Source organism: Sciurus vulgaris (assembly GCF_902686455.1).
Source record: "Sciurus vulgaris genome assembly, chromosome: X".
Taxonomy (NCBI): Eukaryota; Metazoa; Chordata; class Mammalia; order Rodentia; family Sciuridae; genus Sciurus; species Sciurus vulgaris.
This window is the reverse complement of record NC_136471.1, coordinates 99329177-99351342: the sequence shown is the minus strand read 5'-3', so window position 1 is coordinate 99351342 and position 22166 is coordinate 99329177. Positions and strand designations below refer to the sequence as shown.

Here is a 22166-nt window from a genome sequence, read left to right as displayed (position 1 = left end):
GGGAATTGCTAATTAATGTCCCCTGGGCCCCTACCTGAATCTCCATTTGGCCCTTCCCCCTGCCATCTACTGCTCATCTTTTTTGCCATGTCACAACTCCTGGGCTTAGTCAAAGGCAGGAAGAAGAGACAAGGGAGGGGAGAACAGAACAAAGAAGACCCTAATCTATAAAAGTTGCAGGCTGCGCTCACTTCTCGGGACTCTAGAACATCAGACATGGCCCACTTCTCCCTCCAGGGAGAAGTCTGTATTATTACCTTTAAATAAAACCTGCTTAATATGCTTGCCTTGGCGTGCTTCTCTAATGTTCAATCTTCAACATTTGAGGAAGCAGAACTCATCACCAGTAAACGGCGGTATCAATAAGATGCTACTACACACCTATTACAATGGCTAAAATTAAAAGGACTGACCATTGTAATGTATAAAGCTGCTCCCTCGCCCTTTCAGGTGCAGCCGTTTTCCCCGCCTCCCAACCACTTGTCAATCTGTGAACATCCTGGCTAGCTATGGTTCATCAGTCAGCTTGCAAGTATCCTTCTCCGATATTGGTCCCGTTAGCCCTGCAGAATTCAATTGCTTTACTGTAGCTACCCCGCCATCTTTTCTCATCCTTCTGTCTCTCCTCCTCACTTTCTCTATCCTCCTGGCTTTCACACTCTCTCTAGTGCGCACCCTTTCTCTTTCCTTTCTCTTTTCCTCTCATTTTCTCTCTTACCCTGCAGGGAGACACTCTGTTTGCTTAATAAACTCCCTTATGTGATTTCCCGTGTCCAGCGTGGTTCCGTGGGATTTCCTTACAACCATACCAAGTATTGGTGAAAATGTGAAGTAAATTGAACTTAATACAATGCTTTAAATATGTGCAGTTCAAGCTAGGTATGGTGGCACACAAAACTGTAATCCCAGCAACTTGGGAGGCTGAGGCAGGAGGATAGCCAGTTTGAGGCCAGCCTCAGCAATTTGGTAAGGTCCTAAGCAACTTAGTGGGACCTGTCTCAAACCCAGTATCCTCTGGGTTCAGTCCCCAGTACAAAAAATCAAATGTGTGTGTGTGTGTGTGTGTGTACCTTGTATGTTAAAGAAACTTTTTTTTCTCAAAATTTTTTGTTGATAATGAAGCCAGAATTGGGGATAGGCAGTTAGTGTAGAACAGGGGATCAGGTCAAATCGAGGAAATCCATCTGCCTCTGGAAGTTGGAGACTGCCCCTGGGAGAATGGAATGTTAAGGATCTCCGGAGCTCATTGATTACCAAATTTACCTGCCTTTATCAAGGCCTGCAAGCAAGGAGCTGCTAATTAATGCCCCCTGGGGCCGTTGCCTGGCTGAATCACTTTGGCCCTCCCCCTGCCCCATCTGCCTCTCACTTTTTACATCTCACCTGCAAAACCAGGCCTAGTCTCCTAGGCAGGAAGGAGAGATAAGTGGAGAGAGAACTGGAGAACAAAAGAGACCTTAACCTATAAAAGATGTAGGGTGCGCTCACTTCTTGGGACTTTAGAACATGAGCCATGGCCCCTTCTCCCTCCCCGGAGAAGTCTATTATTACCTTTAAATAAAACCTGCTTAATATGCTTGCCTTGGCATGCTTTTCTAGTGTTCAAACTTCAACATTAGAGGAAGCAGAACTTGTCACAGGTAAACGCGGTATCAATAATATGCCAGGCACTGTGATTCTCAGACAACATGCTCCTCCTGGGTGACCTTATCCAAACTCACAACTGCCATCCATACTCTGATGAGGCCACTTATCTGTTCCACAGGCATCTTAAAGATTTAGCATGCCTAAGGCAGAATTCTATTTTTTCTCTGATCTTTCTTAGTACAGTGAATAGCAACACTATCTGACCAGTTGTCAAAATGACCCAGTCCAATGGGGCATGGTGGTATACATCTGTAATTACACAGATTTGGGAATTGAGGCAGGAGGATCTTGGGTGAGGCCAACCTCAGCAACTTAGGGGAGATCCTGTCTGTAAAGAAAATATATAAAGGGCTGAGGATGTGACTCAGTGGTTAAGTGTCCCTGGGTTCAATCTCTGGTACCATAAATAAATAAATAAACTGGGGATGTAGCTCAGTGGTACAGCACCCCTGGGTGCAATCCCACTACAAAAAAAAAAAAGAGCGAGAGAAAGAAAGAAGAAAGGAAAGAAAGAAACCCAATCATAATTTTGATTTTTTTCCTCTCCCTCACCTCCAACATCCCAAATGTGTCCTGAATCTGTCCACTTCTCAACATTACATGAATTGAAACCATCCAGCATTTCTCTGGCAATAGTCTCTTCATCAGCCTTCTCATCATGAAACTTGCTTGACAAAGTTCACACACCCAAAGCAGCCAGAGATTTTAAAATACAGCGTAATCTTTTCATCCCCAATGTTAAAAATCTTTTAGTAACTTCTCACTCCCCACCTTAAAGCTCAATCTCTTTAAGGTGAGTTATGCACACAAGGTGGCCCCCAATCTCCTCCCAATTCCCCTCTGCAATTGTCCTTTCTTGCCACTTCCTTTCTCCCTCTGCTCGCTCTGGTGATTGTTAAAACTGGGGATATCTGCGGCAGTCTGAAATGGCTTTTCGACTCCTGTTCTGTATTCCATGGGTGGCCTCACAGCAATAATGAAGAGCAGTGGAGGCACGGGAGACAAAAAGCAGGCAAAAGTAATTTTTATCAAGCTCCTTTTTGAGTCAGATGTTCTTGTACAGGCAAAGTAGGAAAAAGGAAACACAAAGATGACTTTGGTGGAAGGATTTCTAAAGGAGAATGCATTTTTGTGTTTTCACCAAGCTATGGCTCCTCTGGATTTTAATATTATAGTGGGGTCATAACAAGAATTTCCTCTATTGTTGGCTTTACACAGATGCAAAGCGGTGCTCAGGAAGCTGGGAGATTGATGAATAGTTGGTTTGATGTATTTGAACCATTCACCACTTTGAGTTAAATGTGCATATTCGGTTCGAAATAGACAATGGGGAGGGGCAGTCCCCCTTTCCTTCTCTAACTTGCATAACATCAGGCCTCACTGCTTTAACTAATGAGTATTTAGAAGTAAAGACTCCTACTGATTCCAGCGAGCCATTAATTCTCTGCTTGCAGAGCCACTGTGGAGTTTTTCATCAGCCACATTTTTTAGCCATTACCAGTTGCTTCTGAGTAGTAGTGCTGACCCTTGGATTCCTGTATATGTCACACATCAGACACATAATGGTTTCCAAAGTCCTCTTGGAAGGAATTTTACAGGGGACCAGGAACACATGCAAAGATGCACATTCTGGTCACTCTGTTGACAAAGGTGTCTCAGAACTGTTAGTTTAGGGACTGTAACAGACTCTGAATGAAAATGTATATTTAAACCAATACATAACCTGGTAGAAAGCGTGGGTGGAGGTGAGCTGCGAAATTCTCTTAAACTAATTGCTCAGTCAGCACTACCCTTTGTAATAATGATGTTTGCTCCAGGTTTATTATTTTGCTTAATAGCCTCATTGATCTTGCCTCAGTGGGCTTTCCATTTTTACACATTACATTCTCTTGGGAATTCAAAAGCACTGTGTCTCTGAAGATGCTCAGTCAACTTGAAAAGACTCATTTTTGAAAAGGTCTTAACCTGCCTTCAGCTTGAAGCAATTCAGACTTCGCCCAAACAAACACCAGGCAGAGACACATCGCTGGAGTACCTGTTTCTACCACCATTTGGAAGTTGTCTGTCTGAAAGGTCATTTACAGACCAATTGTGAAGAGTGCTCAAAATTCAGGGATCCATACTCATAACTAAAGACAATATACATATAATTGGGAACAGGGCAATTCATTATTTAATGGATCCTGCATTATTCAATGTCATAAATATTTTGTGGGAAGGCCTACTATTCCATTAAATCTCCAACTATTAAACGTACAATGAGCAAAATCATAATGGTCTAGAGGAAAAGAAAGTCAGGAGAAGAAACACACAGAAAAGGCCATGAAGTAACTCCCACTCAAATTAAGATACATCCAAGTTGGAAAGGCAAGAGTTTCATGGCTTTTCTTTTTTAATTTGAGGGAAGCTCATTTTATTCATCAATAATTTTCAGCTATTCGAAAGAAGGAAGGGCAAATTAAATCTCTTAAACTCATGACTGAGGGATCCAGAAAGAAGAGAAGCTCTCCAACCCCAAATAACCAAACGTCAAATAGCATAGCATTTAAAAAATACCAAAAATAGTATATTTGACATTAATTGAATCAAAGGCAATACACAGAATAAAGTAGGTAAAATGTTTGAACTGTGATAAAGCATGAAATTTAAAATGCTCTGCCTCTCCTCTCTATTGTCTAAAAGTTTAACCATTCTAATAAGGACTAAGTCAACCAGTAGACTTCTCCACATTACTTTTCAAATGATTAGGTAATAGGTAAAGAAAAAAAGGGAATAAAAGGGAAAATTAACACTGCACATTAGTCATCTTCTGACAACATCCATATTTCACAACAGTGACTCAGCAAGCTACTTAATGTGAACTTCAATGGCTTTTAATCAGTTTTGTAATGAAAAGAACCTGACTTGATTTGGGCTTTCATATGACTTTATCAATCATTTCCACAGTGCTGAGAATACTAACAAGTGATTAGTTCTTAGGACGAAAGTTTGCCTGTATTAACCTTCAACCTACCCAGACACCCATAGGCAGCACTTATTTTCCATTAAAATGAGAAAATGTTAGGAGCTAAAAATACAGGTCTATGCAAAGGTGTGAAACTTCTTTCCAAATTATTACCTTGGAACAATGACAATAGTTAGGATTTCTCTTTTTCAGAGAGAAGAGGCAGAAATCCCAACCCCTTCCCCCACCTCCCCCAAAGATTTGAGTCACATGGTTTCTTTGTGCTGAAAACCATTATCTCTGCTTGAAACCTAAGCAGAAAGCATCAGTATTTCTGGACCACCTGGAACCAATGGGGGGGGGGGGGGGGGCGGGGGAGGCTGGGAGACTTCCAGATGGATTCTAAGACTATTCATTGATATTTACATAAGGAGAATAAATGTTTTTCCTAAGATAGCATGTCCCTTCAGTATCTTCAGACCACCAGCAAGAGAGGGAGGTACAGAAATTCTATTACATTAATAGTCTTTGTTTTTATGGCTTTGGCATTTATTAACTAGTGGGAGCTGTTTATTGGGTCATAAACTTTACTAATGGGGATATTATCTCTAAATTATAAATCTCCTTCAGTATATGGCTTAGTTATAAAAAGAATAATTATTTAAAGTGTCTGTATGGCTGCAATGTATCATGTTTATCGGCATGATTCCTATAATGTCCATTTCATTGTTTTGTGGGCTTGAACCAGGAACAATCAGGGCAGGAACACATCTATGCAAGAGAAAGAGTATGTTGTTACCCCCAAAACTCAGGAGTGTTCTCTTGGTTTCCTTCTTTTCTCCTTCTGCTTCTCAAATGAAGTACATTGCAAGCCAGTACAAAGGCTAAATTATCTATATATTTCAACTCCTGAGAAAAAGACAACCAAGTAAAGAATTGAATAGGTAAGTGACAGATGTGTCAACTTGAAAAGTTCCAGGAAAGTGTCATCATTCTAAAAGCTTGCTCTCTGGGGAATAGAAAATCTTAAAGTGACAAAATGGCTTGGCACTGTCAGTTGTCTTCGAAAAATATAAAAATCCTGGGACAAAACTCAAATAGTCAAAATTAGGGTTTATGGGTAGGTGCTTCTAGTATCTAAATTGAATATACTCATTCATTAGAAGTCCTGTGGCGTCTATTTTAACAACAGTACATGTGTGGTAATCCTAAATGGTTTGTATAGGAAAGTAGTTTATTGATTAGTTTCAATGTTTTTTAAATGAAAGAGCCATTGTTGTTGAGCAAAATTGGTCCATCTGAGTGCCAAGAAGCCAGCTCACTTCCAGGCAAGATGCTGCAAATGTGGAGTGAAAGAATAAGGAGACAGGTGAGCCCCTGAGATGTCATCAGCATCTTTTCCTCTCGTCAGAACAGACACTGAAAGGTGACTGGTGCAGTCCCTTCCTGACAGGGTTGTGCCATCGATTTATAATGCCCAGGATCCAACAATGAGGGTTCAGGTAGACACAGAAAACTTGACACTGACTTCCCAGAGGTCTATGGCCATGAGTTTTAATCAAATGTACACACTATCACAAGAGTTCTGCTGAAGAAAAATAAAAATAAAACAAGGGAGATGCAGGAGGGAAATGTAGTTTTAGAATATTTAAACCTCTAGGCCTGGGGGCCATTGGTATGTATGTAAAATAAACCAAAACAAATCCTTGAAATCTCCAGCATTCACATCCTTAAATATTTTAGACATATTATACTTTTGGTCATGCTATAATTATATACACATGCATATATTCCTAAGCTAACAAAATGACTTTAGATTCAAAAAGGGCATTAAAAATACAAACAGTGCATGTTTCAATTTTTCACCCAACTGTGTGTGTGCTGGCAGGGAGGAGGTTTCTTTTCTTCCCATAACTTTACTAATTTCAGAAAATAAATACATTCACTCTAGAGAGTTTAAGAATTATTTTGATGAGGTGAGTTGCTATAAAACTTAATTATATAAGTAATAAACACATGTCAAAAAGATTTTTAAAAGGTTTACTTGAATCACAACTTATTGCTCTGATATAATTTGATTTTAAATTGTCATACATAGTTGGCAAAAATCATTTTCTTTGTATTGTAATAAATCAAATTACATTGGATGAAAAAGTTATCATAAGATTCTTTGGTATTCATAAATCATACATACGATATAAATGTTGAACATTTCTTTAAATGGCATTTTTAATAGTACTGGTAACATTAGTAATATAATATGATGATCTGAAAAATTAAAATGACAAAAGATTAATTGTGGTTTATGGATTTCTATTCAATATGTACCTTGTTTCTTTTTGCTTTTAATGAAAATTAGGCCTATTAAAATGAACTTGACAAAATTAGAGCAGTACATCAAAGGAAGTTGACCGAACGTGTCATGGTTCCTCCTCCTCTAAGCCATACACATCCCTCAAAAGGTCTAAGTATCTAATGCATTTCACAGGCATAGGTGATGGCATTCCCAGCCAAACATCTTCACATTTCTAGGAAAAAACAAAGATGGATATAATTAGAGCCACATTTCAAAACACAGTTTTGAAAATTCAACATCAACTTGTTTCTTGTCTTTATTTAAGCTTTTGGTAAACAGTTTATTTTCAAAACGTAATTTTTTGCTCTGCACTTCAGGATCATGAGGACTTTGGTAGATTAGATTCTTTTCTTTCTTTCTTTCTTTTCTAGTGATGGGGTGGTATCCAGGGTTTTGTGCATGCTAGGCAAGTGCTCTACCACTGAGTTATATCCCCAGCCCTAGCTTCTGTATCTTGATTCTTTACCCGCTGTCTCTACTACAATTACAGGCCCATACTCTTTGCCATGTGACTTCGGATCCTGCCATGGAAGAGGAGTAGTATTTTCCTGTCCCTTTCTTGTGGGCTTGGCTACATGAACGGCTGTGGATTGTGCACTGTTAGTGCCAGGCCTGCTATACTTTTGTCACCACCATGAAAACAGTATGGCCCTGGACACTGCTGGTTCAACAGGAAACCAGGCCTACTTGCAACCTGGAGCTAAGCCCAGCTACAGCAATCCAAGCTCATCTGACCTATAGACCCATGGATGAAAAAAATAAACATGTCTTGTGAACCACTAAAATTTGGGGAATTGTTTGTTAGGCAGCACTATTGCAGTGATAGCTCTTGCTATTCTTTATTAAGAACTCAACTTTTTTTTTCCTGTTTCTTTTTTTCTTTCTTTTTCTTTTTTTTAAATGTTGCTGGAATTGAACCCAGGGACTTGTGCATGCTAGGTGAACACTCTACCACTGAGTTACATCCCTGGCCTTAAGAACTCAATTTTAAAAATCCAAACTGATAGCTATACTGGCAGTTTGGGTCCCATTTCTTCAATAATCTGTTAAAAGAGCACTGGATTACTCACAGTATCCTTTTAGGGATAAGCTCCCTTATGTATACAGTCATGTGCTGCATAACAATGTTTTGGCCAACAATGTACTGCATATCTGACAGTGATCCCATAAGATTATAATGGAGCTGAAAAACTCCTACTGCATAGTGAAGTCATAGCTGTCATTATGTTATGACACAACATATTACTCGTACATTTGTGGTGATGCTGGTTTAAATAAACCTACTGTGTTGCCAGTCAGATAAAACTATAGCACATACAATAATGTATGTAAGTATGTACAACTAGTACAGAATGCTGGATAATGATATTAAATGACCATGTTTATGCATTTACTAACCTTTTATCATTAGAGTGTATTCCTTCTACTTACAAAGTGTACCATGTTATGCTATGGCAGCCTCATATCTTGTGTTTACCACACCTCTTCTCAATTTCATCATTTTCTTTTGTGCTTGATTTAATCTCACATCACTTTATTCATTTTGGCTCTAAAGTAATAGGCTATACTATATGTATACACACACACACACCAAAAAAAAAAAAAAAAAAAAAAAAAAAAAACTACCATACGGTCCAGGAATATACTAGCAGTAACATCTAAGTTTGTGTAACGAATACTCTTAGGGTGCTTGTACAACAGTGAAATCACTTAATGAAGCATTTCTCAAAATGTACTCGTATCAGGTGACATATGACTATATGTGTGTATACATACATACTTTATATATAATACATGTATGTGCATATATGCACAAACTTCTTGCATATGCTACAATGGTGCTACAATGGTGAATAAATATTAATATCAACAGAGGGAAAGTCCATAACTGTGGTTGCATATATTTCTATTATCAAGGTTAATTGTATTATATATAAGGTTCTATTTCTTCTTTCTTTCTTTTTTTCTTGTGTGTTTCGTTTCTTGTGCTGCTAGGGATGGAACCCAGGGCCATGTGCATGCTAGGCAAGTGCTCTACTACTGAGCCACACTCAGTCTACATTAAAGGTTCTAAATCTCCACCAGTGTTACATTAGTATCCAGAGTCACAGTGTGTCATGGAAACACAGGGAAAGACTCAGTAAGTCTATGTGATAGAATTCTGGAAGCACACTGGGTTAGCAAGATTTCAGTTGGGCCTTACAGGATGAGGAGCATTTCCGCAGGGGGTTACAGCACTGCAGGGCACGCTAGGCATGGGGACTGAAATAAGCAAAGGCCTGGAGACCTCAGCACCCATTTTCAAGAAAGAATGAGTAGCCCACTGTGATCTGGAAGGGCCTTCTAAGCTAGTACATACTTGAGGCTGTGGTGAGAGGAAGCTACTGGTGGGTCTTGTCCAAAGGAACAGCAGGAATGTGATTAGAAACTGATTAGATAACCTGTTGGAATGTATGGAGAGTAAAATGAAATCGAGAAGTCAATTTGGTGGTGACTATGATAATCTTGAGGAGAGATGACTGCACCATAAACCAGAACAGTTGAAGCTGGGCTGAAGAATAGGGGTTATGTTTGAAAAATTCTACTGCAAGAGAATAAAGAATAACGAGAAGGCAATATTTTAAATGGTGATAAAAGAAAGGGGTAGTAAAATGGTTTGAATCATGTACCCCACAAAAAGATATGTCAAAGTCCTGACCCTCCATATCTTAGAAAATAACTTTATTTGAAAATAAGGTTTTTGCAGGTGTAATCAGGTAAGTTAAGATGAGGAAGATGAAGTCATATTGGAGTAGGGTAGACCACTACTCCAATAAGACTGGTATCCTTAAAAGAAGAGGGCCACATGAAGACAGAAAGACACAAGGGGGTAATGCCATGTGATGACAAAGCCAGAGATTGGAATTATGTAGCTATAAACCAAGAAATGCCACAAAATATGAGAAGACAAGAAAGGATTCGTACACAGGTTTCAGAGGCAGTGTGGCCCTGCTAATACCTTGATTTTATACTGCTCACCCCAGAAGTGTGAGATAACAAATTTATGTTTGTTTCAAGTTACCTAGTTTGAGGTACTTTGTTAGGGTAGCTCTAGCAAACTAATACAAGTAAGGATGGTTCTAAGGGAAGAGAAGGAAATTAAAGGGATACGAATAGGAAAAGAAGAGCTCAAACTGTCCGTTTGCTGACAACATAATCCTACATTTAGAAGACCCAAAAAACTCCACCAGAAAACTTTTAGAACTCATAAATGAATTCAGCAAAGTGACAGCACACAAATTCAACACCCATAAATCAACTGTGTTCCTATACATTAGTGATCAATCAACTGAAAGAGAAATTAGGAAAACTATCCCATTCACAATAGCCTCAAAAAAAAAAAAAATGCTTGGGAATCAATCTAACAAAAGAGGTGAAGGACCTCTATAATGAAAACTACAGAGCACTAAAGAAAGAAATTGAAGATCTTAGAAGATGGAAAGACCTCACATGCTCTTGGATAGGCAGAATTAATATTGTCAAAATGGCTATAAAACCAAAAACACTATACAGATTCAATGCAATTCCCATCAACATTCCAATAATGTTCTTCATAGAAATAGAAAAAGCAATTATGAAATTCATTTGGAAAAATAAGAGGCCTAGAATAGCCAAAGAAATCCTTATCAAGGAAAGCAAAACAGGAAACATCACAATACCAGACCTTAAATTATACTACAGTGGCATAGTAACAAAAATGGCATGATATTAGCACCAAAACAGACATGAAGACCAATGGTACAGGAGAGAAGACAAAGAGACAAACCCACATACATACGGTTAGAAAAGATAGCCTCTTCAAAAAATGGTGCTGGAAAAACTGGTAATCCATATGTAGGAAAATTAAATTGAACTCCTATTTCTCACCCTGAACAAAACTCAACTCAAAAATAGATCAAAGATGTAAAAATTAGACCAGAAACCATGCACCTGCTAGAAGAAAATGTAGGTTCAACACTCTAACATTTTGGCTCAGGAATTAACTTCCTTAACAAGACTCCTAAAGCTCAAGAAGTAAAATAAAAATCAATAAATGGAATGGCATCAAATTAAAAAGCTTCTTCACAGCAAAGGACACAATCAAGAGCGTGAAAAGAGAACCTACAGAATGGCAGAAAATCTTTGCCACCTGTTCCTCAGATAGGGCATTAATATCCTGGGTATACAAGAACTCAAAAAACTTAACACCAAAAACAAAACAAAACAAAAACAACAACCTAATCAATAGATGGGCAAAGGAATTAAAGAGACACTTCTCAAAAGAAGAAATACAAATGATCAACAAATACATGAAAAAATGTTCAAACTTTCTAGCAGTTAAGGAAATGCAAATTAAAACTACCTTGAGATTTCATCTCACTCCAATCAGAATGGCAATTATCAAGAATACAAGTAATGGGGCTGGGGAGATAGCTCAGTCGGTAGAGTGCTTGCCTTGTAAGCACAAGGCCCTGGGTTTGATCCCCAGCATCCCAAAAAAAAAAAAAAAAAAAAAAAAAAAAACAAGTAATGGGCTAAGGGTGTGGCTCAGTGGTAGAGCACTTGCTTAGCATGTGTGAGGCACTGGGTTCAATCCTCAGCACCACATAAATATAAAGGTATTGTGTTCATCTACAACTTAAAAATATTTTTTAAAAAAAGAATACAAGTAACAAGAAATACTGGTGAGGATGTGGGGGGAAGGGTATACTCATACATTGCTGGTGGAACTGCAAATTGATGCAACTATTCTGGAAAGCAGTATGGAGATTCTTAAAAAAGACTAGGAATGTGCCAGGTGCAGTGGCACACACCTGTAATCCCAGTGGCTTGGGAGGCTGAGGCAGGAGGATCTCAAGTTTAAAGCCAGCCTCAGCAACTTAGCAAGGCCCTAAGTAACTCAGTGAGATCCTGTCTCTAAATAAAATACAAAATAGGGCTGGGGATGTAGCTTAGTGATCAAGTGCCCCTGAGTCCAATCCCCAGTACCCAACCCCCACCAAAAAAAACTAGGAATGAAGCCATTATTTGACCCAGTTATCCCACTCCTTGGTATATATGCAAAGGATTTAAAATAGAAACACAATTTACAATAGCTAAGCTATGGAACCAACCTAGGTGTCCTTCAACAGATGAACAGATAAATAAAATTTGGTGTATGTACATAATGCAGTATTACTCACCACAAAGAAGAACTCCAGTTAATGGACGGATCTGTAGACTATCATTCTAAGTGAAATAAGCCAATCCCCAAAAACCAAAGGCCAAAGCATTTCTCTGGTATGTGGAAGCTAACCCACAAAAAGTAGGGAGGGGCAAGAATAAAAGTTCAGTGGAGTAGACAAAGGGGAATGAAGGGAAGGGAGGTGAATGAATCTGACATAACTTTCCTATGTACATATATACCACAGTGAATCTCACCATCATGTACATCCACAAGGAATTAAGTAAAAAAAAAAATAATAATAATAATAACTGGGTATTTGGCAGAACAATCAAAAGAGGGAAGGGAAGGGAGGTTAGTAGAAGGGAAGGAGAATGAGAGATCCTGGGAACTAAATTAGAAGAAGATATATTCCATGCTTTTATAATTATGTCAAAATAGGTTCTACTATTATGTATAACTTCAAAGAACCAATTCTAAATTTAGTAATAGTTGACCATGTCCATATTAATTTCCTAGGGATGGCAGTAGTAAATTATCACAACCTGGGTGGCTTAAATTAACAGAAATTGATTCTGTCACAGTTTAGGAGGCCAGCAATCCAAAATCAAGTTGTCAGCAGGATAGGCCCATGCCCTGCCCCTAGCTTGTAGAGGCTGTTGACCATCTTTGTTGTTCCTTGACTTGCAGAGATAAAACCGCAATCTCTGCTTCTGTGTTCACATGGTGTTCTGTATGTGTCTCGGTTCTTTATGTGACTATCTTATGAGGACTCCAATCATTGGATTGACGGTCTGCCCTAATCAGTATAACCTTGTTTTAATGGATGACATCGACAAAGATCCTATTTCCAAATAAGGTCACATTCTGAGGTTCTGCGTAAATATGAATTTTGGGGGCAGGGGAAATATTCAACATAGTGTAATAGCATAAGCAAAATAAGGAAAGCAGGGAGAAAAAGTTAAAAGAAATTTCAGTGGAGAAATAAGGATCAGAGGGAGATAGTATGTTCAATTTTGGACATTTTTTATTTCAAGTTCATATGGAATTACAGTGAAGATTCTGGTAAACACCTGGAAATATATCTCTCTAGAGCACAAAGCTCATGTCCAGACTGTGCAAAGATGTGTAAGTCACTGGAATATGGGTGATCTGTAAAATTATGGCAATTGATAATATTGATGTAGACTCAGAACACCAAGTACTGGCCTCTTTAAGGTCCAAAATCTTAATTTAAGAGTTGATTTATAATGATGAACTAGCTGAAGATTTTTGCAGGGTTATAGGAATCTTGTCAATATCTAGTGCTAGTAATAAGAAATTTGTTGGGTATTTAGTACATGACAGGAACTCTTTTACATGTTTTACATGTATCCCATAGTTTAATCATCACAGGAAGACCCCAAGAGGAAGATGTTATTATGATGCCTGTTTATAAAAAAGAGAAACAAGTCACAGATGGATGAAGTAACTTATTTAAAACTAAACCACCAGTCAGTGGAGGAGCTTAGACTCTAACCCTAGCAGTGAGGCTCCAGAGCTATGCTCATCTATGAGGCTGCCCTATAAGACCAGCGATGAAGTGGGCCTGTTCAGAAGTAGCTAACCTCCATCCGTTAAGTAGAAAACAATATTCTTGAAGTGAAACTCCTCTTTTCTCTCAAGAATGCCACCTCTCAGAGGTTGAGCCCAGTTCACCAACTGGCAATGTAAAGAAGGAAATGACCATTCTGACTCCTGTTTTGTGTAATTCATATCATATGGAACTTAGTGAAATAGTAGTGTATCATTGTGAATCTCACCAAAGGTAGTGTACCACTGTGGACTTATTAAGCAATATATTTTAAAGAAGGCTGACATCAATAGTCATTCAATTCTACTATTCAACACATTCTCAAAAATTTGATTATGAAATTTAGCGTAATTTTTGCTCTTAAATGGTATTTTGTAATTTAATCTTTCTATAGGGGAATGGTACAGACATACAGATTCAAAATTGCTATCTCCTGATAGGTTTTTTAAATAGTTTTTAATACAAAATGAATAAAACACATATAACTCATAATTATGATGGGCATATTCAAGGAATGTATCCTCTTATGAAACAGCTCAGTACTAGAGGATCCTCCTCAGCACTTGTTAGTAAAAGTGGGTTTTGTAGATCTTTTTTTGAGCATGGAATCATGATTTACATGCTAATAATAGAAGAAATAGAAGCACTTACACTGGAATAATAACTCAAGAGTTTGGAAGCAAGAATCAAATTTATTAGCAATAAGCCAGACTTGGGCAAAAAGAAACTTAAGTAAAGGCCTAGGAGGTTTGAAATTAAGGACAGTTTAAGATAAAAGATAACAGTTTATTTCTTTAAATCCTGACTGCTCCCCACAGCACCCACAAAACTTTCCTGACTCCTCTAGCTCCACTATACTCTTTGTTTAGAATCAATATCCCTTCCCTTGATCATTTTTCCCTTTCTCACTATTCTCTAGATTCTAGATGGGAGTGACTTTTTCTGTCTCAAATATTTGATAAATGCCACAGACACATTTGCAGCACTTGAGGAACCCAGGATCCATCCACTGCCCACTCCCAACTTCAGGGAGATGTCCTCAGGTCACCTGAAAATAGAGTAAGGCAGGGGATTTTCAGAGGCTCAGGCAATAGAGTGGGACATCAATAAAGTAGAAGAAAGGCACCTTTTTCGTATAATTGAATCTACCTAAAGGAACTGCATGGCTGGTCCCTTTGTAAAATAAAGATTTGGGCAACCTAAGAAATCCCTGCCAGGTGTGGCATGGTGGTACAAGCCTGCCTATTATCTCAGAGACTTGGGAAGCTGAGGCTGAAGGATCACAAGTTCAAGGTCAGCCTTAGCAACTTAGCAAGACTTCAGCTCAAGAATAAAATAAAACGGGGGATATATCTCCAAGGTAGAGTTTGAGGATGTAGCTCAGAGCACCCCTGAGTTCAATTCCCCGTACTGCCAAATACATACACATACACACATATGCATGTATATATGGATGTGTGTGTATGTGTGTGTGTATATGTGTGTGTGCGTGCACACTAAGCAATTTTGCATCTTCCCTAACTATCAGCTACTACTGTTGTTCTTTCTAATAAATCTGTAAGTGTTCCAAACATTATATAAGCTTAATGAAAATCTGGGCAGTGAGTTAAAATACTGACCTTTTATTCATCCTTTTATTCACTAAAATGCAAAGAAAACTCCAGATCATGTGACTTTCCCAAAAGTGCATGTAAGGTTTTGTTTATTTATTTTAGTACTAGAGATTGAACTTGAACCTCGTACATGCTAGGCAAGTGCTCTACCACTGAGCTACATTCCTAGCCCATGCATGTAAATTAAATGGGAGTAATTGCATGGTAATTCTACCATAGAAGTTAATCCCTCCCTTTCCAGATGAAGATGAGCCTTCTTGTGTCTCTGCAAGACAGGCCCCTGGCAGTGCAGGCTTGAAATCTATGTGTCATAGGCTTTGCCAATGCTCCTTCCTACTCTCTCACCCTTTCCACTTGATCATACACCAGTGTTCCTTTGCTGATGAGCTTCTCTTAGGCCTCTGAGATCCACTTTGGCTGCCTCTGGCACAAGCCACAAGTGCCAGGGAATTACTTCCTATCCCCCACTTCGAGAGCAGTCCTCAACCAATGACTGAAGGGAGTTGACAGATGAATACTGCAGCTTCTTTGCACTTTGGATGGGATAACTCTGAGAAATATGTTGGCCACTGGGTCCCAGCATTTCCTAGCATCTCTAAGCTCCAGTTATCCACATTTGTAACTGTTTGATAATGTACCATTTAGTAGCTCCCTCCCTTCCCTTTTTCAGTACTTCTAATCCCTTCCAAATGGTTCTTTCACTTCCCTGCAAAACTATGATCAAATCCTTGTCTCCAAGTTTGCTTCTAGAGGAAATCAGATGAAGACACTAAGCAATTTTGCATTTATCAAAATTAAGAGCATGTTGCCAGGCATGGTAGTGCACACCTCTAATCCCAGAGACTTAGTGGTGATTTACATAAGTGTACACACGTGCAACTATTCCTCAGGCAACACTTAAGATCTATGCAGGCTGCAAGAAGCAGTGACACATGCCTGTAATCCCAGTGGATTGGGAGTCTGAGGCAGGAGGATGGAGAGTTCAAAGCCAGCCTCAGCAATTTAGCGAGACCCTGTCTCAAAATAAAAAAATAAAAAAGGGCTGGGGATGTGGCTCAGTGGTTAAGTGTCCCTGGGTTCAATCCCCAGTATCAAAAAATTTAAGAATAAGTCTATGAAAGTCACAGCACAGCTTGGAACAAAGAAACTTCCTGGCAAACTACGAGTGCATCCAGAGTCTCCAATGTGACTTCCAGATAAATAGACAGTGCCCAAATCTCAGAACAAAATTTAATGTAACCTGGAGCATTGAATAATATGTGCCACATAGCATTTTCTGGAAGAGGGAAGACTATGAAATACAGAATGACATTCAATGATATAAAATTGTGATTCTGAAATGACTGGGAATCATCAACTCTGAGAGGGTCCTATGACATATTCCAAGCTGTCTGTCACTAGAACCACTTAAGATGTCAAAGAAGTTGGCAATAAATTACTTGTTCATCAATGATAAAAAATTATAGCTGCTGATCTGTAAAAAATCATATACCCTTGAAATGGGAAGCAAAGATGGCACTGGATGAAAACCCAGTAAACAGCAGCTGCCCAGTGAGAATAGCAAAGCTGTGTGTGAGCTAATAGGCCTTGGATTTATTTGCTTTGACATTTTTAAAAGGAAATTTAATTGGATTATGTCTTCTTTTAGTTTCAAATTTTTCTACTGTAGGACTGGCCACCAGATGCATGAGGGGAAAAGATCGGGAGCCAATTAAATTCCATGCTTCACTGAAACAAGGTTATTTTTATTCTTCCCAACTGCAAGGCTGATAGAGTCATGTTAGTGACTTCATCATATTACTCTCTTCTACTAGCTTGGAAAAGGATGGTTCTATGCAAAATATCTATGCATTGTAGAAAAGTCCAATAGTAGGATATATGAAATCAAAATTATGGTTTTCTTGGATTTCCTTCCCTCTGATAAGGGTGACATGACCTTAGAAATAATCAAATTAGGTACAAAATCATAAAAGCAATTAAATTTTAGCAAAGCAAATTGAAATTCATTTAGGGAAGGGGATTTTGAAAATACTTCTTAAGATAATCAAAAGCATTCTGATAATATAAGAAAAAGCTCATATATAAAACCAAAAGATTGGGCTGGGGTTGTAGCTCAGTGGCAGAGCACTTACCTAGCATATGTGAGGCACAGGGTTCGATCCCCAACACCACATAGAAATAAATAAATTAAATAAAGGTATTGTGTCCGTCTACAATGAAAAAAAATTTAAAAGATTTGCTAATAACCCTACCCATTTCTGTCTTATCACAGCAATGGCAATTTTTCACCATCACTTTCCCATGCCCTAGACAAAGCTTCAATAGAGTTGTCATTTATGTGTGACTGTAGCTAAAAGAGAGCTGTCGCTTCTAAACAGGAAAACCTTCCTTAGAACTTCATCACAGGGAAAGTAAAATTTCAAGGAAACATGGAATTTTGGGGCTTTAGTGACAGGCTTATGTGCACAATTCTAGTAGATGTCATCCAATGCTTCAGCTCTTGTTAGATTCCAGAAGCAGCATCTCCAACTAGGTTATTGCTCTGTGTTTACAAGTTATTTTTTCAATCTAATGAAAATGGATAATAACCTTTTATTTCAATTGTTAAATTCAACCACAAATACTAGAAATAACTGCTAATTTTTTAAAATATTTTTTAGTTGTCAATGGACCTTTATTTTATTTATTTATATGCATTGCTGAGAATCGAACCCAATGCCTTGCACGTGCTAGGCAAGTGCTCCACCACTGAGCCACAACCCCAGTCCCAATAACTGCTTATTTTAAAAGTTGGCACTAGCCCCTAACTATATATGCCTTACCTTTAGGAATGCCTCTGAGTCTTAGCTTCCTATTTACAAATTGGGAATGATATTTATTTGGGCAAGATGTTGGGACAATAAAATGTCACAGAGCATTCTGTGCTCTAAAATGCCAAGAGAAGTGAGCTCTACAAGTAGGCTGTCCAAAGATTTATCCCAAGGTGTACCCAATCACCCACTACTTCCCACTGCTAAGGCCATATATTATCCTGTTGTGAGAAAGAAGGAGTTTTAGAACCAACTGCTAATACTTTTGCAGTTACAGTGCTCATAATATGAAGCCATGTCCAGTTTTTCTCAGAAATGTCACAAGATAAGACACCAGTCACACAGCTCAAGTTATAAAGTTTACATGAGAACCAATTTAGTGTTATTTTTTAAAATGTGACTTCTGAGATTAACCAGACAGGCTCTAAACAGTGGGACCTATTCTGCCAGCTTTATAGCTACCATCTGTGAGTAAGCACAATAGAATGGAAATGGGGTCTCCAGGCTGTGATTGCACCAGGACAACATGCAGAGACCATAGATAGTCACATAATGAAGTGAGAGGTAAATTACAGCCCCATTGGCTCACCATGGGCTGTTGAAGTGAGACAGAGTGATGACCAAGGAAGCCCCCTGATCCCCAAGAATCCAGGCTACACGCCACTGGCTGTAGGCCACAGCCAGTATGAAGGGTGATAGTCAGCTTATATCCATCTATGAATAAAAAAATCTCTTACCAAAGGGCAGCAGGACCAATCAAAGATAGACTGCATGTAACATAGTTCTCTTTACATTTTGTTTGTTATTGGGACCCATTTCCATTGTCTGAGGCCATATGACTATCACATGTAGGGGAGCCACATCTGAGTTTGGGGCACTGGTCCTGACATCCAGCAGACCAAGCTCCAGGAGCTATTAGTCTGGTCCTGGCTTTATACCCTGGCTAGGCTATAGGGTTTGTTCTCCTGAGCTAAGGTCTTCATTCTGGTAACAGATTAGGTTGGGTAATTCTTCATTAACCCCTCAAGATCCTTCACTCTGCTCTCTGCCCTGGGAGGATGACCTATGTGGATCACATCACTCCCTGAGCTTCCTTAATCTCTGGCTTCTAGGGTTCAGCTACTGGGAGGTGGTGTCAGGATAGGGCTGGGAGTAGGAGAAGAGGGATGTCATACTGATTTTCCACCTCCTTGACCTCTTCCCTCCCTTTTGGCCCATGATTTGGTGGTGGCTGTAGTAGCAGTAGTGCAGTGAATTTATCCTCCACCTACTGCTCCAAGTCTAGTTCCTCTGCTGGGCTCCAGTAATACTGGTCCCTCCCTGCTTCCCCAGGCCTAAACCTGGAAAAGGCTTTCTACCATTGCTAGTCTCCGAGTGTTCCACTCTCCCTTAACCCTACCCATTCTTCTGTTAGTAGTCCTTTCATCAAATCATCTCCAGGACCCCTTTGAGTTGTGTGCATTTCATGGTGTTACCTCACTAGAAAAGGGACTCAACCTGCTCTGTCCCCTTGGCGAGGCTGAAAGTTTGGGAGCCTGCCAACTGGCTCCCTCTGATTGCTGAACAGTGCTAACTTCTAGTTTCCTATCACTGTGCTGTTTTGGAGGTATGTCCTGCTGGACTCCCTGATACCCAAACCCTTCTAATCTCGTATCTTGTGTACCAGACCACCCCTCAACTCAGCCTCTGGTTGGACAAAGCCCTGGTGCTATTCCTGGTTTTTGTCCCCTCCCTATCCACCCCCCACACTGAGAAGGTGTCCCAGATCCTTACCTAAGCTATTTATCCTATCAAATAACACCTGATGCAGGCAGAGTGTGAGTTGAATCTAGCACTCAGCTTTCATCACTCAAGAAGTCCTTTTTTCATTTCTCAGTATGATCTTGGGTATAGGGAAGAGGTCATACTGAGGAAAACATTCAGCATGTGAGTAAATCTATCCAGTTCTGAGTGGTGACAGTACTGGGAACTTCTAGAGAGCTGTCCATGTCATTTCTGGAACTTTAGCCACAGTCAGACCATCCAGCTCATATAATGGAGAAAGTATGTAGCTTTTCAATCCCAGGCCTTCACCGAGGCCCTGCTTCCACACAGGGGCTCAGCCTACCAGTCCTTATCTCAAAAAACCTTTAATCTGATCACTTTATACTCAGTGTTGGGATACTGTCACAACCTGGTGAATCTTGCCCTGAAGCTCTGCATGTGACTTTTGACTATGGCAGATTCCCCAAATGTTGGTGATCCCTAAACCTATAAGAGATTTTTTTTCTGCCCAACTGGGCCCAGGGACTAGCAAATCTGGTCTAACTCCTCTGTGGCCTATTGTGGTATAAGCACTCTCCTATCAGCTCCCTGCCATGCATGGAAGATCTGACAATTCAGAAGCCTGGGTCACACTACCAGGCTCCCAACTCACACACACACACACACACACACACACACACACACACACCAAAAAAAAAAAAAAAAAAAAAAAAAAAAAAAAAAAAAAAAACACCAACAACTGGGGCTTTAAGAGTGGCTCGTTGCCAAGCTGTGATGTGCCATCTAGAACCTCCTTGAAGTAGGACTTGGTGGTCTAAGTCCTGAGGAAGAACTGGGAGTTCCCTGCAAGGGTCACCTCAACTACAGATATGTCTTGGCTACAAAGAGCCACATTGTCTAAGGTTATTTCCTTTCTTGAACCGATACATAGGAATTAAAAAAAAAAAAAAAAAAAAGAAAGAAAAAAAAAGACCAGGTTAATTTGGCTCAATTCAGGATAAATCTGAAAGATGATTCTAGCTCCAGAGCTCCCTGTGGGTCAGACAGGCTGCCTTTGGGTGTACACTGCACCTCAACTTGTTCCTCTGTCCACTCCTGATTGTTTCCCCTACCTTCCCCAGGAGTTGATTCCAAGGGTATTCTCAAATAAACATCCTACATGTTAGGCTCCATCTGGAGAATCCAACCTGTGACAAGATCTGACCCACAAGTATCTCAAGGCATTATTAGATATTAACATTTAAGCATACTTAAAAGGTTCAGTAGATACTGTATTCTTCACTACCAATCCTACTGTGTGAACTATGCGACACAGTGCTTAACCCATTCATAACTAAATATTTTTACATGAGATTATAGATTCACTGATGACATTCCCAAGCTATCTTGTATCCTCTTGATGAAACAATGACAAGTTTAGCAATATCAGAGTGCTGAACTCTTTGGAACCTGGTTAAGTTCTCATTATGGGTTAAATTGATTAGGTAGCATTTGATACATATTTTCTGTTCTTTTTAATTGATTAAAAAACAGTGGTCCCTTCCAAACATCTCTGGCAGACTGAAACATTTCTAGGCTCAGCAAGCAGAACTGATGTGACCCTATGAGTAAAGTTCTTCTCACCATAAATGAGTAACAATTAGAAGAACTTGCTGCTGAAGAACAGGGTCTTTCTAATGGGACATTTTCAGTCTATAACTGTTCTAATGCTTACTGTTAAGCACAGAAGATCATCCATCTTAGCCTTGGAAGGGTCTGCTCAGGGCCAAGTGCCCTGATTTGAGGAAGGTAAGGCATTTTTATTTTATAAACAATGACAGAACCTAATTTAAGCCCTACTGTGAGACAGGTATGACAATAATTGCCTCATGTATACTGATTGAGTCCTTACAGTAACCTTAATGGAGAGTTATTCTTATCTGCATTTTTGAGATGGGGAAACCTGAAAGATTGACTAACGTGTACAAAGTCACCCAGTTAGTTGATGATGGAGTCAATCATTTGAACTCAAGTCCCTGTGATTCCAGACCTCTGCTCTACACTGCCTCTCTAAAGCACCTGATGCTCGGCAACTCTCCCAGTTGACAGAGTTGGTAAGTGATGAAATGGGGAAGGAACGATTACAGGAAGAGTGAATCTTTGACCTTCCCATGCAAAGTGACTCAACCCCCAGTGTGGGTGGTGATCTTTTTGTGGGTCATGAAACAATTTAATGGGTCAGGAACAACATTCAAAAGAGAAAGAAAGAGGTTGGGAGGGAGGAGAGAAAAAAAAAAA

At 39.4% G+C, this 22166-nt stretch overlaps 1 protein-coding gene across 2 annotated transcripts in view; it reads right to left on the bottom strand.

The window, feature by feature from the left end:
- Positions 1 to 4819: 4819 nt before the first annotated feature.
- Positions 4820 to 22166, bottom strand: part of EFHC2 (EF-hand domain containing 2) — a 189848-nt gene continuing 172501 nt past the window's right edge. Inside the window, exon 14 of one of the 2 annotated variants that reach the window (XM_079123513.1) lies at positions 4820 to 7119. In XM_079123513.1, the coding sequence (XP_078979639.1) occupies positions 7012 to 7119 (108 nt within the window). In that variant the 3' untranslated portion in view covers positions 4820 to 7011. The remainder of the gene's footprint in view (positions 7120 to 22166) is intronic. The other variant, XM_079123512.1, reaches the window with a different exon arrangement.